The 19,340-nt window shown below is 47.3% G+C and overlaps 1 protein-coding gene across 1 annotated transcript; it reads left to right on the top strand.

The window, feature by feature from the left end:
• The first annotated feature begins 4,652 nt into the window (after positions 1-4,652).
• Positions 4,653-18,316, top strand: LOC115916339 (acetylcholine receptor subunit beta-like). The gene is made up of 9 exons (XM_030970039.1): positions 4,653-4,754; positions 9,545-9,589; positions 10,855-10,969; positions 13,820-13,854; positions 13,938-14,079; positions 14,632-14,817; positions 15,311-15,623; positions 16,206-16,377; positions 18,113-18,316. The coding sequence occupies exons 1-9, from the start codon at positions 4,653-4,655 to the stop codon at positions 18,251-18,253; spliced, it is 1,251 nt and encodes a 416-aa protein (XP_030825899.1). The 3' UTR covers positions 18,254-18,316.
• The last annotated feature ends 1,024 nt before the right edge of the window (positions 18,317-19,340 follow it).

The raw sequence follows: 19,340 nt of genomic DNA, 5'->3' as shown, positions 1-19,340 counted from the left end.
GTTTATCCAGGTGTATCCCAGTTGTACCCAGGTAACCCCAGGTGTGTTCCCAGGTGTACCCAGGTGTATCCAGGTAACTCCAGGTGTATCTCAGGTAACCCCAGGTGTGTTCCAGGTGCATTTCACACCCGAGTGCCGGTTCAAGGAGTGCCCTGGGTGTATCCAGGTTTATCCAGGTGCCCCCAGGTGTATCCCAGGTGCGCCCAGGTGCGCCCAGGTAACCCCAGGTGTGTCCCAGGTGTATCTCAGGTGTATCCCAGTTGTACCCAGGTTTATCCAGGTGTATCCCAGGTGTATCCAGGTGTATCCCAGTTGTACCCAGGTAACCCCAGGTGTGTTCCCAGGTGTGCCCAGGTGTATCCCAGGTGTGCCCAGGTACCACCAGGTGTGTCCCAGGTGTATCCCAGTTGTACCCAGGTCTATCCCAGGTGTATCCCAGTTGTACCCAGGTACCCCCAGGTGTATCTCAGGTGTCCCCAGGTGTATCCCAGTTGTACCCAGGTTTATCCAGGTGTGCCCAGGTGTGCCCAGGTGACTCCCAGGTGTGTTCCAGGTGCATTTCACGCCCGAGTGCCGCTTCAAGGAGTGCCCTGGGTGTATCCCAGGTGTATGTCAGGTGTGCCCAGGTGTATCCAGGTGCCCCCAGGTAACCCCAGGTGTGTTCCCAGGTGCCCCCAGGTGTATCCCAGTTGTACCCAGGTAACCCCAGGTGTGTTCCAGGTGCATTTCACACCCGAGTGCCGCTTCAAGGAGTGCCCTGGGTGTATCCCAGTTGTACCCAGGTGTATCCCAGGTGTATCCCAGTTGTACCCAGGTTTATCCAGGTGTGCCCAGGTGTGCCCAGGTGCTCCCAGGTAACCCCAGGTGTATCCCAGGTGTATGTCAGGTGTGCCCAGGTGTATCCCAGGTGTTCCAGGTGCTCCCAGGTAACCCCAGGTGTGTTCCCAGGTGTCCCCAGGTGTATCTCAGGTATATCCAGGTACCCCCAGGTGTATCCCAGGTGCCCCCAGGTGTATCCCAGGTGTGCCCAGGTGACTCCCAGGTGTGTTCCAGGTGCATTTCACACCCGAGTGCCGCTTCAAGGAGTGCCCTGGGTGTATCCCAGTTGTACCCAGGTGTATCCCAGGTGTATCCCAGTTGTACCCAGGTGTATCCCAGTTGTACCCAGGTGTATCCCAGGTGTATCCCAGTTGTACCCAGGTTTATCCAGGTGTGTCCAGGTGTGCCCAGGTGCTCCCAGGTAACCCCATGTGTTCCTCATTTCACCTGCCGCTTCAAGGAGTGTGTCAAACTACCCCGAAGCCCGGACCGCGCCCGCGGGCCGCGCCTGGTACCTGGGGCTGGACCGGCACGGCCGCCCCATGGCCGGGCCCCGCGTGCGGAAGGACAAGGCGGCCGCGCATTTCCTGCCCCAGCTGCTCGAGGGTGAGTCAAACACCCAAAAATCCCGGGTTTTAACCCAAAATTTGGGGATTTGAAATGAAAAAATAGGATATTTTAACCCAAAAATTGGGATTTATGACCCAAAAATTGGGATTTATGACCCAAAAATCGCCCTGGGAGTGACCCCATGGTCGGCAAGGACAAGGCGGCCGCTCAGTTCCTGCCCCAGCTGCTTGAGGTTCAGGGGAAATGTCCAAATTTGGGGTTTTAGACCCAAAAAATTAGGGATTTGAAGTGAAAAAATGGGATATTTTAACCCAAAAATTGGGGATTTGAAATGAAAAAATGGGATATTTTAACCCAAAAATTGGGATTTATGACCCAAAAATCCCTCTGGGAGTGACCCCACAGCCGGACCCAGTGGAAGGTCAGGGTGAGGCGCCAAAATTTGGCATTTAGACGCCAAAATTTGGGGGAAATTTGGATGAATTTTGTGTGAAATGTGAGTGAAATTTGGGTGAAATTTGTGCAAAAACTTGGATGGAATGTGAGTGCAACGTGTGCAAGACTTGAGTGAAATTTTAATGAAATTTGGTTGAAGTTGGAGTAAAATTTGTACAAAAATCGTCCAAAATTCGAGTGAAACTTGTGTAAAATTTGGGTAAATTTGGAGTGAAATTTGGGTAAAACTTGAGTGAAACTTGAGCGGAATTTGAGTGAAATTTGGATGAATTTTGCCCGAATTTTTTGGGTGACATTTTCGGCGCAATTTGTGTGAATTCTGTCGGAATTTTTGGTGAAATTTGGGTGAAATTTGTGCGAATTTTGGTGAAATTGCTGCAGAATTTGGGGGTCCCTGGGGGGACCAGCGGGTGGGGGAGGGGTGGCGGTGACCCCGCGGTGACCCCGCGGTGACCCCGCGGTGACCCCGCCCCTCCCCCAGTGGCGCTGTACCGGGAGCCGTCGCTGCACGAGGTGGAGGAGCCGCCGGGGACCCCGCCCCCTCCGGAGACCCCGCCCCCTCCGGAGACCCCGCCCCCTCCACCCGGGACCCCGCCCCCGCCGCCCGGTGACCTCTGACCTCTGGGAGCTGCGACCTCTGTGACCTCTGTGACCTCTGACCTGCACTGAGACCCCCGGGGGGACCGAAAATAGCAAAAAAAAAAAAGGAAAAAAACCCCAAAATCCCGAAAATTGACAAAGAAAACGCCAAAAATCCACGGAAAAAATGGAAAAAATCCCGATGGAAAAAAAACCCAAGAATCCAAGAAGAAAATCCCAAAAATCCGTGGAAAAAAACCCAAAAATCCACGGGAAAAAAAAGAAAAAATTCCTCTTGAAATAAACCGAAAATCCACGGGAAAAAAAAAAAACAAAAATCCATGGAAAAAACCCAAAAATCCACGGGAAAAATGAAGAAATTCCTCTTGAAAAACACCAAGAATCCAAGAAGAAAACCCCAAAAATCCACGAGGAAAACCCCCAAAAATCTCTGAAGAAAAACCCCTGAAAATCCCTGGAAATAAACAGCCAAAAATCTCTCCTGAAAAAAACCAAAAGTTGCTGAAAGAAACCCAAAAATCCCTCCTGAAAAACCCCCCCAAAAAAACCCCAAAATCCACGAAGGAAACCCCAGAAACTCCCAGGAGAAAATCCCCAAAAAATCACGAAGAAAACCCCAAAATCCACGAAGAAAACCCCGAATATTCCTCCTGAGAAACTCAAAGCGTTCCTCCCAAAACTGCCCCAAAAAATCCTCAAAAATCCCCAAAAATCCCTCGTGAAAACCTCAAAAATCCCTCCTGAAAACCTCAAAAATCCCTCGTGAAAACCTCAAAAATCCCTCGTGAAAACCCCCCAAAAATCCCAGAAATCGCCCCAAAAATCCCCCCCAGACCCCTGCACTGAGCCCCCCGGGGGACCCCCAAAATCTCCCCCAAATTTCCCCCAAATTTTTCCCAAAATCCCCAAAATTTCCCCCAAAATTCCCCCAACCCCCCGGCTCCGTGGGGACCCGAGCCCCCCCACAAGCCACGCCCCTTTCCCTGACCACGCCCCCTCCCTTAAAGCCACGCCCCTTTTCTACGACCCCACACTGTGCGAGCCCCGCCCCCTCAGAGCAATAAAGCCCCGCCCCCTGGCGAGGCCACGCCCCTTTCCTCTGCATGATTGACACCTCCGCGGCCCCGCCCCCTCAATAAAAACCAGTTTGTACCAGTTCGGAGCAGTCTGGGGCTGGGGGAGGGGAAATTTGGGGATTTGGGGGAAAATTTGGGAATTTTGGGGGAAAATTTGGGAATTTTTGGGGTTTTTTGGGGGGTTTTTTCCGGGTTAAATTTTGGGTCAGTTTGCGTCAATTTGGGGGTTTTGGGTCAATTTTGGGTCTGGGGGAGGCAAAATTTAGGGGGGGGGGGGGAAGGAATTTGGGGATTTTGGGGTTTTTGTGGGGGGTTAAATTTTGGGTCAATTTCAGCCAATTTTGGGTCAATTTGGGTCAATTTTTGGGGTTTGGGGTCAATTTTGGGTCTGGAGGGCAAAATTGGGGGGTTTGGGGTCAAAATTTGGGGATTTGGGGGGAAAATTTGGGGATTTTGGGTCAATTTTGGAGGAGTCTTGGGGTTTTGTTTGGTTTTTTTTTTTTTTCCCAGTCAAATTTTGGGTCAATTTGGGTCAATTTTGGGTCTGGGGGGCAAATTTGGGGCGGTGGGGGCAAATTTGGGGCGGTGGGGGCAAATTTGGGGCGGTGGGGGCAGACATTTTGGGGGGTGGGGACAAATTTTGGGTCATTTGAGGTCAGTTTTGGGATCGGGGTCAATTTGGGGTCAATTTTGGGTCTCGGGGGGCAAATTTGGGGGGGGGGTCAAAATTCAATTTTGGGTCAATTTTGACCAATTTTGGGGGGTCCGAAATTCAATTTTGGGAGTTTTGGGGTCAATTTTGGGTCAATTTTGGCCAATTTTGGGTCTGGGGGTGGGGCAAATTTGGGGGGGTCCGAAATTCAATTTTGGGTCAATTTTGGATGTCCCGGGGTCAATTTTGGGTCAGGTTTGGGGGGGTCCGAAATTCAATTTTGGGGCTCTCGAGGTCAAGTTGGGGTCAATTTGGGGTCAGTTTGGGGTCAGTTTGGGGTCAATTTGGGGTCAATTTGGGGTCAATTTGGGGTCCGTTCGGGGGTGGGGGGGATGGGCGGCCCTTCCCCTCCCCTCCCCCCCCACATCCGGAGCAGCTGCGGCCGCCCCTCCCCCCCCCGCCCCTCCCCCACTCCCGCCATGGCCGCGCCGCCGCTCGGAGCCCCCCTGACCTTCATCATCATCCTCATCCTCATCATCAGCGTCCTCCCGGAGCCCGGTACCCCCGAGCGACCCCGAACCGCCCGAAATCCCCCCAAAAACCCCCCCTAAAACCCCAAAAATTCCCCAAAAACCCCAAAAATTCCCCCACCCCAAATCACCCCAAAAATTCCCCCCAAATTCACCCCAAATTCCCAAATTCCCCAAATTCACCCCAAAAACCCCCCGGGACCTTCCCCTAAAAAACCCCAAAAATTCCCCCCAAATTCACCCCAAAAACCCCCCGGGACCTTTCCCTAAAATACCCCAAATTCCCCCCAAAAAACTCCAAAATTCCCCCCCAAATTCCCCCCAAATTCCCCCAAATTCACCCGAAAACCCCCGGGACATTTCCCTAAAATACCACAAAAATTCCCCCCAAAAAACTCCAAAATTCCCCCGAATTCACCCCAAATTCACCCCAAATTCCTCCCAAATTCCCCCAAATTCACCCCAAAAACCCCCGGGACCTTTCCTAAAAAACCCCAAAATTCCCCCAAAAACTCCAAAATTCCCCCAAATTCCCCCAAATTCACCCCAAAAACCCCAAAAATCCCCCCAAAATCCTCGGAATTCGCCCCAAAACCCCCCCGGGACCCCTCCCCCAAAATCCCCCTCGGGACCCCCAGAACCTCCGGAATTCGCCCCAAAAACCCCAAAATCCCCAAATTCACCCCAAAACTCCCCCGGGACCTTTCCCCCAAAAACCCCAAAATTCCCCCCCGGGACCCCAAAATCCCCGAATTTCACCCCAAAACTTCCCTGCGACCCCTCCCCAAAAATTCCCCTGCAGGGACCCCCAAACTTGGCAGAATTGACCCCAAAAATTCCCCCAAATTCTGCCAGCGAACCCCCGAAATCATTTATTTATTTATTAATCATGAATGATTAATTAATGAGTAATTAATTAGCCTCAGGCGATGGTTCCCTGTGCCAGACCCTGCTGGGGGTCCCGGGGATGGGGAAATTTTCACTTTTATTTAATTCATTTCTATTTATTTTATGGATTAATTAATTTAATTAACTAATTAATGACTAATTAACGCTCTTTAGGCCACGCCTCTCTCTCAGTTGCTGCTGGGCTGGTACCGGGCCGGGGTCTGGTTGGAGGGGGGGAAATTGAAATTTAAATTTTAAATTTTAATTTTAATTTTAATATTTTAATTTGTATTTATTATTAATTATGAATTAATTAATGACTAATTAACGATTTCCAGGCCACGCCTCTCTCTCTCAGACCCTGCTGGGCCGGTACCGGGCCGGGGTGCGGCCGGGGTGGGGGGGGTTTTAATTTAAATTTCAATTTTAATTTTACTATTTTAATTCGTATTTATTATTAATTATGAATGAATTAATGACTAATTAACGATCATTAGGCGACGGTTCCCTGTCCCACTCGCTGCTGGGCCGGTACCGGGCCGGGGTCTGGTTGGAGGGGAGGAATTGAAATTTTAATTTAAATTTTAATTTTAATATTTAAATTGTATTTATTATTAATGATGAATGAATGAATGACTAATTAACGCCATTAGGTTCGTCTGTCCCAGTCCCTGTGGGCGGACCGGCCAGGGTGCGTCGGGCTGGGGGGTTTTAATTTAAATTTAAATTTTAATTTTAATATTTAAATTTTAATTTATTAATAATTCATGAATAATGAATGGCTAATTAACGCTTTCCAGGCCACCCTTTGTGCGTTGGGCGGTACCGGCGGGGGTCTGGTTGGAGGGGGGGAATTTAAATTTAAATTTAAATGTTAATATTTTAATTTGTATTTATTATTAATGATGAATGAATGAATGGCTAATTAACGCCATTAGGCCACGCCTCTGGCGTCGCGGGCGGTGGGGGCAGCGGGGCGCGGGGCGCGGGGGGTGGGGGTCCGTGGGGCTGGAGCCGGGCGCGTTTGGGGGGCTGGTGAGGAACCGGAATTTTGGGGCATTTGGGGGGCATTTGGGGCATTTGGGGGGATTTGGGGGATTTGGGGGATTTGGGGGATTTGGGGCATTTGGGGCATTTGGGGCATTTGGGGGCATTTGGGGCATTTGGGGGCATTTGGGGCATTTGGGGGCATTTGGGGATTTGGGGCATTTGGGGGCATTTGGGGATTTTGGGGCATTTGGGGCATTTGGGGGATTTGGGGGATTTGGGGATTTTGGGGGATTTGGGGCATTTGGGGATTTTGGGGCATTTGGGGGGGCATTTGGGGCATTTGGGGGATTTGGGGGATTTGGGGCATTTGGGGATTTTGGGGCATTTGGGGCATTTGGGGATTTGGGGGATTTGGGGATTTTGGGGATTTTGGGGATTTGGGGGATTTGGGGATTTTGGGGCATTTGGGGGGGGGTTTTGGGGGGATTTTGGGGCATTTGGGGGATTTGGGGCATTTGGGGGGGGATTTGGGGGGATTTGGGGGATTTTGGGGCATTTTGGGGCATTTGGGGCATTTGGGGCATTTGGGGCATTTGGGGGATTTGGGGGATTTGGGGGATTTGGGGCATTTGGGGCATTTGGGGGGCATTTGGGGATTTTGGGGATTTTGGGGATTTTGGGGATTTTGGGGATTTTGGGGCATTTTGGGGGATTTTGGGGGCATTTTTGGGGGATTTGGGGGATTTGGGGTTATGGGGATTTTGGGGGTTTTTTTGGGGGATTTTTTTGGGATTTTTTGGGGATTTTTTGGGGGATTTTTTTGGGATTTTTTTAGGAATTTTTTGGGAATTTTTAAGGCATTTTTTTGGATTTTTTGGGGATTTTTTTGGGATTTTTAGGGATTTTTTGGGGATTTTTTGGGGATTTTTTTGCGATTTTTTTGGGATTTTTTAGGGATTTTTTTAGGAATTTTTTCGATTTTTTGGGAATTTTCTAGGAATTTTTGGGGAATTTTGGGGGGATTCATTTTAGATTTTTGTGGGATTTTTTGGGATTTTTCTGGGATTTTTGGGGGGATTTTTTGGGGATTCATTTGAGAATTTTTTAGGAATTTTTTTTGATTTTTTGGGAATTTTTTGGGGATTTTTTGGGAATTTTTTAGGAATTTTTTAGGAATTTTTTGGGAATGTTTTAGGAATTTTTTGGGGGGATTCATTTTAGATTTTTGTGGGATTTTTTGGGATTTTTTGGGGATTTTTGGGGGATTTTTTGGGGATTCATTTGAGAATTTTTTAGGGATTTTTGGGGCATTTTTTGGGGAATTTTTTTGGATTTTTTGGGATTTTTAAAGGAATTTTTTGGGAATTTTTAAGGCATTTTTTTGGATTTTTGGGGGATTTTTTGGGGATTTTTGGGATTTTTTGGGGGATTTTTGGGGATTTTTGGGGATTTTTAGGTTTTGGGGATTTTTTTTGGATTTTTGGGGATTTTTAGGGATTTTTTGGGAATTTTGGGGGGATTCATTTTAGATTTTTGTGGGATTTTTTGGGATGTTTTTGGGATTTTTTGGGGGAATTTTTGGGGGATTCATTTGAGAATTTCTTAGGGATTTTTTGGGATTTTTTAGGGATTTTTTGGGGATTTTTTGGGATTTTTGGGGATTTTTTGGGATTTTGGGGGATTTTTTAGGGATTTTTTGGGGGATTTTTTGGGGATTCATTTGAGAATTTTTAGGGATTTTTTTGGGGGGGATTTTTTTTAATTTTTTTAGGGATTTTTTGGGGATTTTTAGGGAATTTTTTAGGAATTTTTGGGGAATTTTGGGGGGATTCATTTTAGATTTTTGTGGGATTTTTTGGGATTTTTTGGGATTTTTTGGGGGATTTTTTGGGGATTCATTTGAGAATTTTTTAGGATTTTTTGGGATTTTTTGGGGATTTTTTGGGATTTTTAGGCATTTTTTTTAGGGATTTTTTGGGGATTTTTAGGGAATTTTTTAGGAATTTTTTGGGAATTTTGGGGGATTCATTTTAGATTTTTGGGATTTTTTGGGAAATTTTTTTGGATTTTTTGGGGGATTTTTTGGGGATTCATTTGAGAATTTTTTAGGGATTTTTTAGGGATTTTTTTGGAATTTTTGGGGTGATTTTTTGGGATTTTTTTAGGAATTTTTTTGGATTTTTTGGGAATTTTTTAGGAATTTTTGGGAATTTTGGGGGAATTCATTTTAGATTTTTGTGGGATTTTTTGGGATTTTTTCTAGGGAATTTTTTTTTGGGATTTTTTGGGGATTTTGGGGGGATTTTTTTTTTATTTTTGGGGGATTTTTGGGGATTTTTTGGGGGATTCATTTTGGATTTTTTGGGATTTTTTGTAGGGAATTTTTTTAGGGATTTTTGGGGGATTTTTGGGGGATTTTTTAGGGATTCTTTTTGGATTTTTTGGGAATTTTTGGGAATTTTTGGGGGGATTCATTTTAGATTTTTGTGGGATTTTTTGGGATTTCTTTAGGGTTTTTTTAAGGGGTATTTTCAGAATTTTGGGGGGATTTTTTAGGATTTTTATGGCATTTTGGGGGGATTTGTAGGGGATTTGGGGGATTTTTGGGGGAGTTTTGAGGGAGTTTGGGGCAATTTGGGGGCAATTTTGGGGGGATTTGGGGAATTTGGGGGCAATTTTGGGGGATTTGAAAGGGAATTTCAAGGGAATTCAGAGGGATTTTTGGGTGGATTTTGGGTTTCAGAGGCATTTCGGGGGAAATTTGGGGCATTTTAGGGGAATTTGGGAGATTTGGGGTTCCCGGGGAAGTTTTGGGGGAGAATTTGGGGCTTTAGGGGCAAATTTGGTTCAGGTTTTGGGTGGAACTCGGGGGGTTTGGGGTTTTTTGGGGTTTCTTTGGGGTTTTGGGGGGATTTGGGGTGGGGGGGCTCCCAAAAACCCCAAAATTCGGATTTTTCCCCCAGGATGAGAAGAACGAGGAGATGACGACGAAAGTTTACCTGAACCTGGTGGGGTTTGGGGCAAAATCGGCGGAATTTGGGAAAATTTGGGGGAAATTTGGGAAAATTGGGGGGGATTTGGTGAATCCTGGGTTGGTTTTGAGGGGATTTTCAGGAATTTTGGGGTGGATTTGGGGAATTTTGGGGTTTTTCGGGGTGGATTTTCTGGAATTGGGGGGGTTTGGTGTGAATTTTCAGGAATTTGGGTTTTTTGGGGGTGGATTTTTGGGAATTTGAGGGTTTTGGGATGGACTTTGGGGTTTTTTGGAGCGGATTTTGTGAAATTTGGGGGAATTTGGGGGAATTTGGGGGAATTTGGGGTTTCTGTGAGAGGATTTTGTGGACTTTGGGGCGGATGTTGGGGATATTGGGGCAGATTCTGTGGAATTTGGGGTTTTTTGGTGTGAATTTTCAGGAATTTGGTATTTTGGGGTGGATTTGGGGGGTTTTACGCGACTTTTCAGGAATTTTGATTTTTTTGGGGCGGATTTTGGGCGGATTTGGGTTTTTCGGCGGATTTTGTGGTTTTCCTGGGGGTTTTTTTGGGGGTGGATTTGGGGTTTTTTTGCTGTGAATTTTGTCAAGTTTGATGCTTTTGGGGTGGAATTTGGGTTTTTTGGGGCAGATTTTGTGGAACTCGGGTGGTTTTGGGGAGGATTTTGGGTTTTTTGGGGTGGATTTGTGGTTTTTTTTCCGTGAATTTTGTAGAATTTGATGCTTTTGGGGTGGATTTTGGGGTTTTTGGGGCAGATTTTGGGTGGATTTGGGTTTTTCTTTTCGAGGAGGATTTTGTGGATTTCGTGAGGGTTTTTTGGGGTGGATTTGGGTTTTGGTTTTTTTTGCTGTGAATTTCCAGGAATTTTATTTTTTTGGATTATTTAATCATTTTAATTTTGGAATTTCGGGTTTTTTTGATGGTTTAACAATCGGAATTTGGGTGATTTTGGGGCAGAATCTCGGGAATTTGGGTGATTTTTGGTCCAGGAATTTTGTTTATTTTGGTCCGATTGAATTTGGGTGATTTTGGAGAATCTCGGATTTGGGTTTTTGGGGAGAATCGGAATTTGGGTGATTTTGGGGCAGAATCTCTGGATTTTGGGTGATTTTGGGTCCGAATCTCTGGAATTTGGGTGATTTTGGGGCAGAATCTCTGGATTTTGGGTGATTTTGGGGCAGAATCTCTGGATTTTGGGTGATTTTGGGGCAGAATCTCCAATTTGGGTGATTTTGGGGCAGAATCTCTGGATTTTGGGTGATTTTGCGTTTCCCCCCAGAGCTGGCGCGACCCCCGGCTGGTGTGGGACCCCCGGGCGCACGGGGGGGCGGCGGCGCTGCGGCTGCCGGCCCAGCACATCTGGCTGCCAGATGTGGGGCTGGACAACAAGTGCGGCAATCGGGGCGATTCGGGGGATTTCGGGAAAATTTGGGGGATTTTTGGGGATTTTTTGGGAATTTTTTGGTGATTTTTGGGCGATTTTCAGGGATTTTTGGGTGATTTTTTTTTATTTTTGGGGGATTTTGGGGCACATCTGGCTGCCAGATGTGGGGCTGGACAACAAGTGCAGGAATCGGGGGCATTCGGGAAATTTCGGGGATTTTGGGGGATTTTTATGGAATTTTTGGGATTTTGGGGGATTTTTGGTTTTTTTGGGTGGATTTTTTTTTGATTTGGGGTATTTTGGGGTTTTTGGGGGGATTTTGGTGGTTTTGGGCTGGTTAGTTTTGGATTTTGGGTATTTTCGGGGTGGATTTTTGGGTTTTGTGGGGTGTTTATTTGGGGGATTTTTGGTTTTGGGGGTGGTTTTTTGGGGTGGATTTTGGGTGGTTTTGGGGTGGTTTTTTTTGATTTTGGGTCTTTTTGGGGTGAATTTTGGGTTTTTGGGTATTTTGGGGGGATTTTTGGTTTTTTTGGGGTGGTTTGTTTTGGATTTTGGGTATTTTCGGGGTGGATTTTGGGGATTTTTGGGGTGGTTTTTTGGGGGATTTTGGGTATTTTTGGGGTGTTTTTTGGGGGGATTTTTGGTTTTTTGGGGTGGATTTTGGGTATTTTTGGGGTGGTTTTTTTGGGTTTTTGGGTATTTTTGGGGTGGTTTTTTGGGGTGGTTTTGGGGGATTTTTGGGTATTTTGGGGTGTTTTTTTGGGTATTTTTGGGCTGGTTTTTTTGGGGTCGATTTTGGGTATCTTTGGGGTGTTTTTTTTGGGGTATTTTTGGGCATTTTTGGGGTGGTTTTTGGGGGATTTTTGGGTATTTTTGGGGTGGATTTTGGGTATCTTTGGGGTGGGTTTTTTTGGGTGATTTTTGGGCATTTTTGGGGTGTTTATTTTGGGGGATTTTGGGTGGTTTTTTTTGATTTTGGGCATTTTTGGGGTGTTTTTTGGGTTTTGAGGGTTCGCGGATTTTGGGGTTTGGGGTGTTTTTTGGGGATTTTGGGTATTTTGGGTGTTTTTGGGGATTTTTGGGTATTTTGGGGTTTTTTGGGGGATTTGGGTTTTGGGGTATTTTTGGGTTTTTGGGGTGGTTTTTTGGGTATTTTTGGGTGGTTTTGGGGTGGTTTTTGGGGATTTTTGGGTATTTTGGGGTGTTTATTTTGGGTATTTTTAGGGTGTTTATTTTGGGTATTTTTGGGGTGGTTTTTTTGGGGTCGATTTTGGGTATCTTTGGAGTGTTTATTTTGGGGTATTTTTGGGCATTTTTGGGGTGGTTTTTGGGGGATTTTTGGGCATTTTTGGGGTGTTTATTTTGGGGGATTTTGGGTGTTTTTTTTTTTGATTTTGGGCATTTTTGGGGTGTTTTTTTTGGGATTTTGGGTATTTTTGGGGGATTTTTGGGATTTTGGGTATTTTAGGAAATTTTGGGTACTCTCGGGGATTCCGAATCCAGCAATGACGGAAAGTTGGGTGTCCCTGGGGGTCCCCAGGAAAGCCCCCCCATTGGGAAATTGGGACCCCCGAAATTCCGGGAAATTGGGAAATCGGGACAATTGGGAAATTCGGGAAATTGGAAATTCGAAATTGAAAATTTGAAAATTGGGAAATTCGGGAAATTGGGAAATTCGGGGAAATTTGGGGAAATTCGGGGAAATTCGGGAAATTCGGGGAAATTTGGGGAAATTCAGGAAAATTCGGGGAAATTCGGGGAAAATTCGGGAAAATTCGGGGAAATTCGGGGAAATTCGGGAAAATTGGAAAATTCGGGAAATTCGGGAAAATTGGGAAAAATCTGGAAAATTGGGAAATTCGGAACGGGAAAATTGGGAAAATTGGGAAAAGTGGGAAATTGGGAAAATTGGGAAATTGGAAATGGGAAATTGGAAAATTCAGGGAAAATTGGGAAATTCGGGGAAAATTCGGGAAATTCGGGGAAATTTGGGGAAATTCGGGAAAATTGGGAAATTGGGAAATTGGGAAATTGGGAAATTGAAATTGGGAAAATTAGGGAAAATTCGGGAAATTGGGAAATTCAGGGAAATTGGGAAATTGGGGAAATTGGGAAATTGGGGAAATTGGAAATTGGGGAAATTCGGGGGAAATTCGGGGAAATTCGGGGAAATTTGGGGGAAATTGGGAAATTCGGGGGAAATTCGGGGAAATTCGGGGGAAAATGTTGAGAGATTTTGGGGTTTTAAAGGGATTTTTGGGGCTTTTTGGGAGGCGTGTTTTGGGGTTTTTTTTTTTAATTAGGGATTTGGGGAAATTTGGGGGATTTTGGCGGGGAAATTTGGGAGGTTTCGGGAAAGTTTGGGGAATTTTGTGAAAACTGGGGGAGTTTGGGGGGAATTTTGGGGAAAATTGGGGGTAGTTGGGGAAATTTGGGGGGATTTGGGGGAATTTAAAGAATTTGGGGAAATTTGGGGGATTTAGGGAAATTTAGGGAAATGTGGGGGGATTTGGAGGATTTTAGGGGGGAATTGAGGGGATTTTTCTGGTTTTTTAAAGGGATTTTTTTTGTTGTTTTTAAAGGGATTTTGGGGTTTCTTTAAAGTGATTTTGAAGAGATTTTGGGGCGATTTTGAAGGGATTTCGGGTATTTTCTAAGAGATTTTTCAGAGTTTTTTTTCAGGGATTATTTTGGGGTTTTTTGGGCGTTTTGGGCTCTGGGAACCCGGGATTTTTGGGGGTCAGTTTTGGGGTGAATTCTGGCAATTTTGGGGTTCTGGGATGGATTTCGGGGTGAATTCCGGGGATTTTTTGGGCCGTTTCCTGGGGATTTTCAGGGGGGATTTTTTGTTTTATTTCAGGGATTTTTGGGGTTTTTCGGGCGCTTTGGGCTCTGGCAAGCCGGGGTTTTTGGGGCTGGGTTTTGCGCGGGGCTCCGGTGAATGTTTGGGCTGAATTTGGGCGGTTTTGGGCGCGCAGGTGTCGCATTTCCCCTTCGACTGGCAGAACTGCTCGCTGAATTTCCGCTCGGGCTCCTACGGCCCCGCCGAGCTGCGGCTGCGGCCGGGGGGAGCGGCCGGGCAATGGGGGGCGCAGGTGGCGCTGCCCCCCGACTTCCAGGGTGAGCTCGGGGCGAAATCACGGCAGTTTGGGACATTTGGGATTTGGGGAGTTTTGGGGATTTTTGGGGGGTTTTTTGGGATTTTTGTGGGATTTTTTGGGGATTTTTTAGCTATTTTGGGGGGATTTTTGGGGGATTTTTGGGGGGATTTTTTAGGAATTTTTTGGGAGTCATTTTGGATTGTTTTTAGATTTTTGTGGGATTTTTTTTTTTTAGGGATATTTTTTGGGGATTTTTTTTTTTATTTTTAGGGATTTTTTTACCAATTTTTTGGGATTTTGTTTGGGATTTTTTGAAGATTTTTTGGATTTTTTTGGATTTTTTTTTTGATTCATTTTAGATTTTTTTTTTTTTGGCCCAGAGAACGGCCAATGGACCCTGGTTCACCACTCGGGGGTACCTGGGGCTCACCTGGGGTATTTTCAGGGGATTTTTTGGGTGGTTTTTTGGTTTTTGGGGGATTTTTGGGGGATTTTTGGGTTTTTTTTGGTTTTGGGGGATTTTTTGGGTTTTTTTGGGGTTCCCAGGTAACTCACCTGTGCCCCCCCCCAGAGAACGGCCAGTGGACGCTCGTTCACCGCTCGGGGGGCACCTGGGGCCCCCCGGGCTCACCTGTGGGCGTCTCCTTCCACCTGGTGCTGCGCCGCAAGCCGCTCTTCTACCTGGCCACCGTGCTGGTGCCGTGCGTGCTGATCACGCTGCTGGCCGTGGGCGTGTTCCACCTGCCCCCCGACGCAGGTGAGACACACCTGGGCACAGGTACACACACCTGGGTATAGCTGGGTACAGGTGAGACACACCTGGGCACAGGTACACACACCTGGGTATAGCTGGGTACAGGTGAGACACACCTGAGTTACACCTGGGCACAGCTGGGCACAGCTGGGCACACCTGGGCACACCTGTCCATTACCTGTCCCTGTGTCTCACCTGTGTCTCACCTGTCCGTTACCTGCCCAGGTGAGAAGATGTCGCTGTCCCTGTTCGCCCTGCTCACCCTGACCGTGTCCCTGCTCCTGTCACACCTGTCTGTGTCTCACCTGTCCCATCACCTGCCCAGGTGTCTGTTACCTGTCTGTTACCTGTCCGTTACCTGTCCAGGTGAGAAGATGTCCCTCTCTCTCTTCGCGCTGCTCACCCTGACCGTGTTCCTGCTGCTGTCAGTGTCACACCTGTCCAGATGTTCTCACCTGTCCATTACCTGTGTCTCACCTGTGTCACACCTGTCCAGGTGAGAAGATGTCGCTGTCCCTGTTCGCGCTGCTCACCCTGACCGTGTTCCTGCTGCTCTTGGCCGACAAGGTCCCGGCCACGTCGCTCCAGGTGCCGCTGATCGGCCGCTACCTGACGGGGACGCTGGTGCTGCTCACCTTGGTGGTGGCGCTGAGCGTGGGCGTGCTCAACCTGCACCACCGCTCGCCTGGCACGCATGGGCTGCCCACCTGGGCACGGCAGGTGAGGGGCACCTGGGGAAACCAAAACCGCAAAAATCCCGGGGAAAAAACTCCAAAAAATGGGAAAAATCCAGCCCAAAACTCACCTGGGCACAGCTGAACCTGCAGCGCCGCTCGCCTGGCACGCACGGGGTGCCCACCTGGGCACGGCAGGTGAGGGCGCACCTGGGACAGGTAAAAATGTGAAAATTTTGGGGAAAAAAGGACAAAAAAACTGGGCAAAAAAGGGTCAAAAATGGCAAAAAAGGGTCAAAAATAGCAAAAAATCCTCAAAAACATGGACAAAAAAATGCCAAAACATCCTCAAAAAAATCCCCCCAAAAATAAAAAAAATCCCAAAAAATAATAATAAAATAATGCCTAAAAAATCCCAAATATCACCTAAAAATCTCCCAAAAATTCCAAAATTTTTGGGGGGGTTTTCAGGTGAATTTTTGGGTTTTTTTCATTTGAATTTTGGGTTTTTTCGGGTGAATTTGGGGGTTTTTTGGTGAATTTGGGGGTTTTTTGAGTGAATTTTTGGGTTATTTCAGGCGAATTCTGTTTTCTCACCTGGCCCCTCCCCCCCCAGGTGTTCCTCCAGCGCCTCCCGCCCCTGCTCGGCCTCCGCCCCTCCCCCGCTCTTGGCCCCGCCCCCTCCGGCCCCTCCCCCCTCTTGGCCCCGCCCCCTCGCGCCTCCGACGCCTATTTCCTGCGCCGCCCCTCCCCCCCCGGCCCCTCCCCCCTCGGCGCGGCCCCGAAATCGGCGGAATTCGCCCCAAAATTGGCGCCGGAGCTGCGCGAGGCCGCGGCCGCCGCTGCCGCCATCGCGGGGAACCTGCGGGAGAGGGAGAGGAGGAGACAGGTGAGGGAGCGCCTGAGATACACCTGAGTTACACCGGGGATACACCTGAGTTACACCTGAGTTACACCTGAGATACACCGGGGATACACCTGAGTTACACCTGGGTACACCTGAGATACACCTGAGATACACCTGAGATACACCTGAGATACACCTGAGTTACACCTGAGTTACACCTGGGATACACCTGAGATACACCTGAGATACACCTGGGATACACCTGAGATACACCTGAGATACACCTGAGTTACACCTGAGTTACACCTGAGATACACCTGAGATACACCGGGGATACACCTGAGTTACACCTGAGATACACCTGAGATACACCGGGGATACACCTGGGATACACCTGAGATACACCTGAGATACACCTGAGATACACCTGAGTTACACCTGGGTACACCTGAGATACACCTGAGATACACCTGAGATACACCTGAGTTACACCTGAGATACACCTGGGATACACCTGAGATACACCTGGGATACACCTGGGATACACCTGGGTTACACCTGGGATACACCTGAGATACACCTGAGATACACCTGAGATACACCTGAGATACACCTGAGATACACCTGAGTTACACCTGGGATACACCTGAGATACACCTGAGATACACCTGGGATACACCTGGGATACACCTGAGATACACCTGGGATACACCTGGGATACACCTGAGATACACCTGGGATACACCTGGGATACACCTGAGATACACCTGGGATACACCTGAGTACACCTGGGATACACCTGGGATAAACCTGAGTTACACCTGAGACACCTGAGTTACACCTGAGTTACACCTGGGATACACCTGAGATACACCTGGGTTACACCTGGACACACCTGGAGGGAACTGGGAACATTTGCCCCCCATTTTTTCCCGTTTTTCACCCGATTTTCCCCATTTTGTTTGAATTTCCCTCCCTTTGTTTCCGATTTCCCATTTTCCCCATTTTCCCTTGGTTTTCCCCATTTCTCCTCAATTTCTTCCATTTCCTCCCCATTTTATCCCAAATTTGCTCACATTTCCCCGTTTTCCACCTGATTTTCCCCATTTTTTAAAAATTTTCCCCAATTTCCCCCCATTTTTCTCCAATTTCGCATTTCCCCATTTCCCCCCCGATTTTTCCCGTCTTTTTGCGTTTTTCCCCATTTCCCCCCATTTTATCCCATTTTCCACCTGATTTTTCCCATTTCCCACAATTTCTCTCCCCATTTTTCCTCCAATTTTCTCCTCTTTTTGTTTTTCTCAATTTTTCCCAATTTCCCCCGGTTTTCCCAATTTATCCCATTTTTCCTATTTTATTCCCTTTTATTTTCCATTTCCCCCCCTTTTCCCCAATTTTCCCCATTTTCCACCCGATTTTCTCCGTTTTTTTGGATTTTCTCCATTTTTTTCCATTTTCCCCAATTTCTCCCTTTTCCCCCATTTTATCCCATTTATTTCCCATTTTCCATTTTCACCCAATTTTCCCCATTTTTCCCCCATTTTTTACCCGATTTTCTCCTTTTTTTTTTTTTTTTCCGTTTTTTCCCAATTTCTCGGTTTTTTCGCCCCATTTCAGGCGCAGGACGAGTGGCGGCTGCTGCCCATGGCCGTGCACAGGCTCTGCCCTTTTTCCTCATTTTTCCCCCATTTTTCCCCATTTTTTACCCGATTTTCTCCATTTTTTTTTTGTTTTTCTCCGTTTTTTCCCAATTTCTCGGTTTTTCGCCCCGTTTCAGGCGCAGGACGAGTGGCGGCTGCTGGCCATGGCCGTGGACAGGCTCTGCCTGTGGGCGCTGCTGGCGCTCACCGGGGGCTGCGCGCTGGGCACGGGGCTGGACGCGGCGCTGCACCGGCCCCCCGACACGCCCTTCCCGTGACCCAAAATCCCCCAAAAGAACCCCAAAAATGTCCCCAAAATATCCCAAAAATATCCCAAAAATATCCCCAAAAATGTCCCCAAAATATCCCCAAAATATCCCAAAATATCCCCAATTTTGGGGTGGAGACCGCCCCCCACACGCCTTCCCGTGACCCAAAATCCCCCAAAAGAACCCCAAAAATGTCCCCAAAATAACCCGAAAATATCCAGAAAATATCCCCAAAAATATCCTCTAATTATCCGGAAAATATTCCCAAAAATGTCCCCAAAAATATTTCCAAATTATCCTGAAAATATCCCCAAAAATATCCTGAAATTATCCCAGAAATATCCCCCAAAAAAACCCCAAAATATCCCGAAATTATCCCAAAAATATCCGCAAAAACTCAGCCCCAATTTCCCCCAATTCCCACCCCCCAAATCCCCCCCCGGGATCCCCAAAATTTCCCCAAAATCTTTTTGGGATCTCCCCAAAAATCCCAAATAAATCCGGAACCCCAAAAGAGTCACGTGGTTTATTGGGGGGATAAATCCCGTGAGCCTCTGCGAGTTTAGGGGGAATAAATCCCACAAACCTTCGCGTATTTTTGGGGGGATAAATCCCATGAGCCTTCGCGAATTTTGGGGGATAAATCCCAGAATCCTCCCCGAAATTTGGGGGCATAAATCCCATGAAGCTCTGCGCCAAGAAGAGGGGATAAATCCCAGAATGCTCCGTGTGTATGGGGGAATAATTCCCAGAATGCTTCGCGCGTTGTGAGGGGAATAAATCCCATGGTCTCCCGAGCCTTAAAGGGGAATTTATCCCGGGATTTGCGGCGCGGTAAAATGCAGAGAAACCCAAGAATTTCCTTCGTGGGGAATTGCGGACAAACCCCAGAGTTTTAATTCGTGGTAAATTCGGGAATTTCCGGCGCCGAATTCGGTAAAAATCCGAAAATTTTCCGCGGTAAAATGGCGGCTCTATCCCATGATGCCGCGCGGCCGCGTCGCCTCCATGGCTACCACGCATGCGCAAAGCGCAAAAAACCAAATATAGAGGGGGCGTGGCTCCAGTGGGGGTGTGTCCAAATTGTATAATGGCG

This window comes from Camarhynchus parvulus, unplaced genomic scaffold (assembly GCF_901933205.1).
Source record: "Camarhynchus parvulus unplaced genomic scaffold, STF_HiC, whole genome shotgun sequence".
Lineage (NCBI taxonomy): Eukaryota > Metazoa > Chordata > Aves > Passeriformes > Thraupidae > Camarhynchus > Camarhynchus parvulus.
The sequence above is the reverse complement of the archived record's forward strand: the minus strand, read 5'-3'. Positions and strand labels throughout refer to the sequence as shown.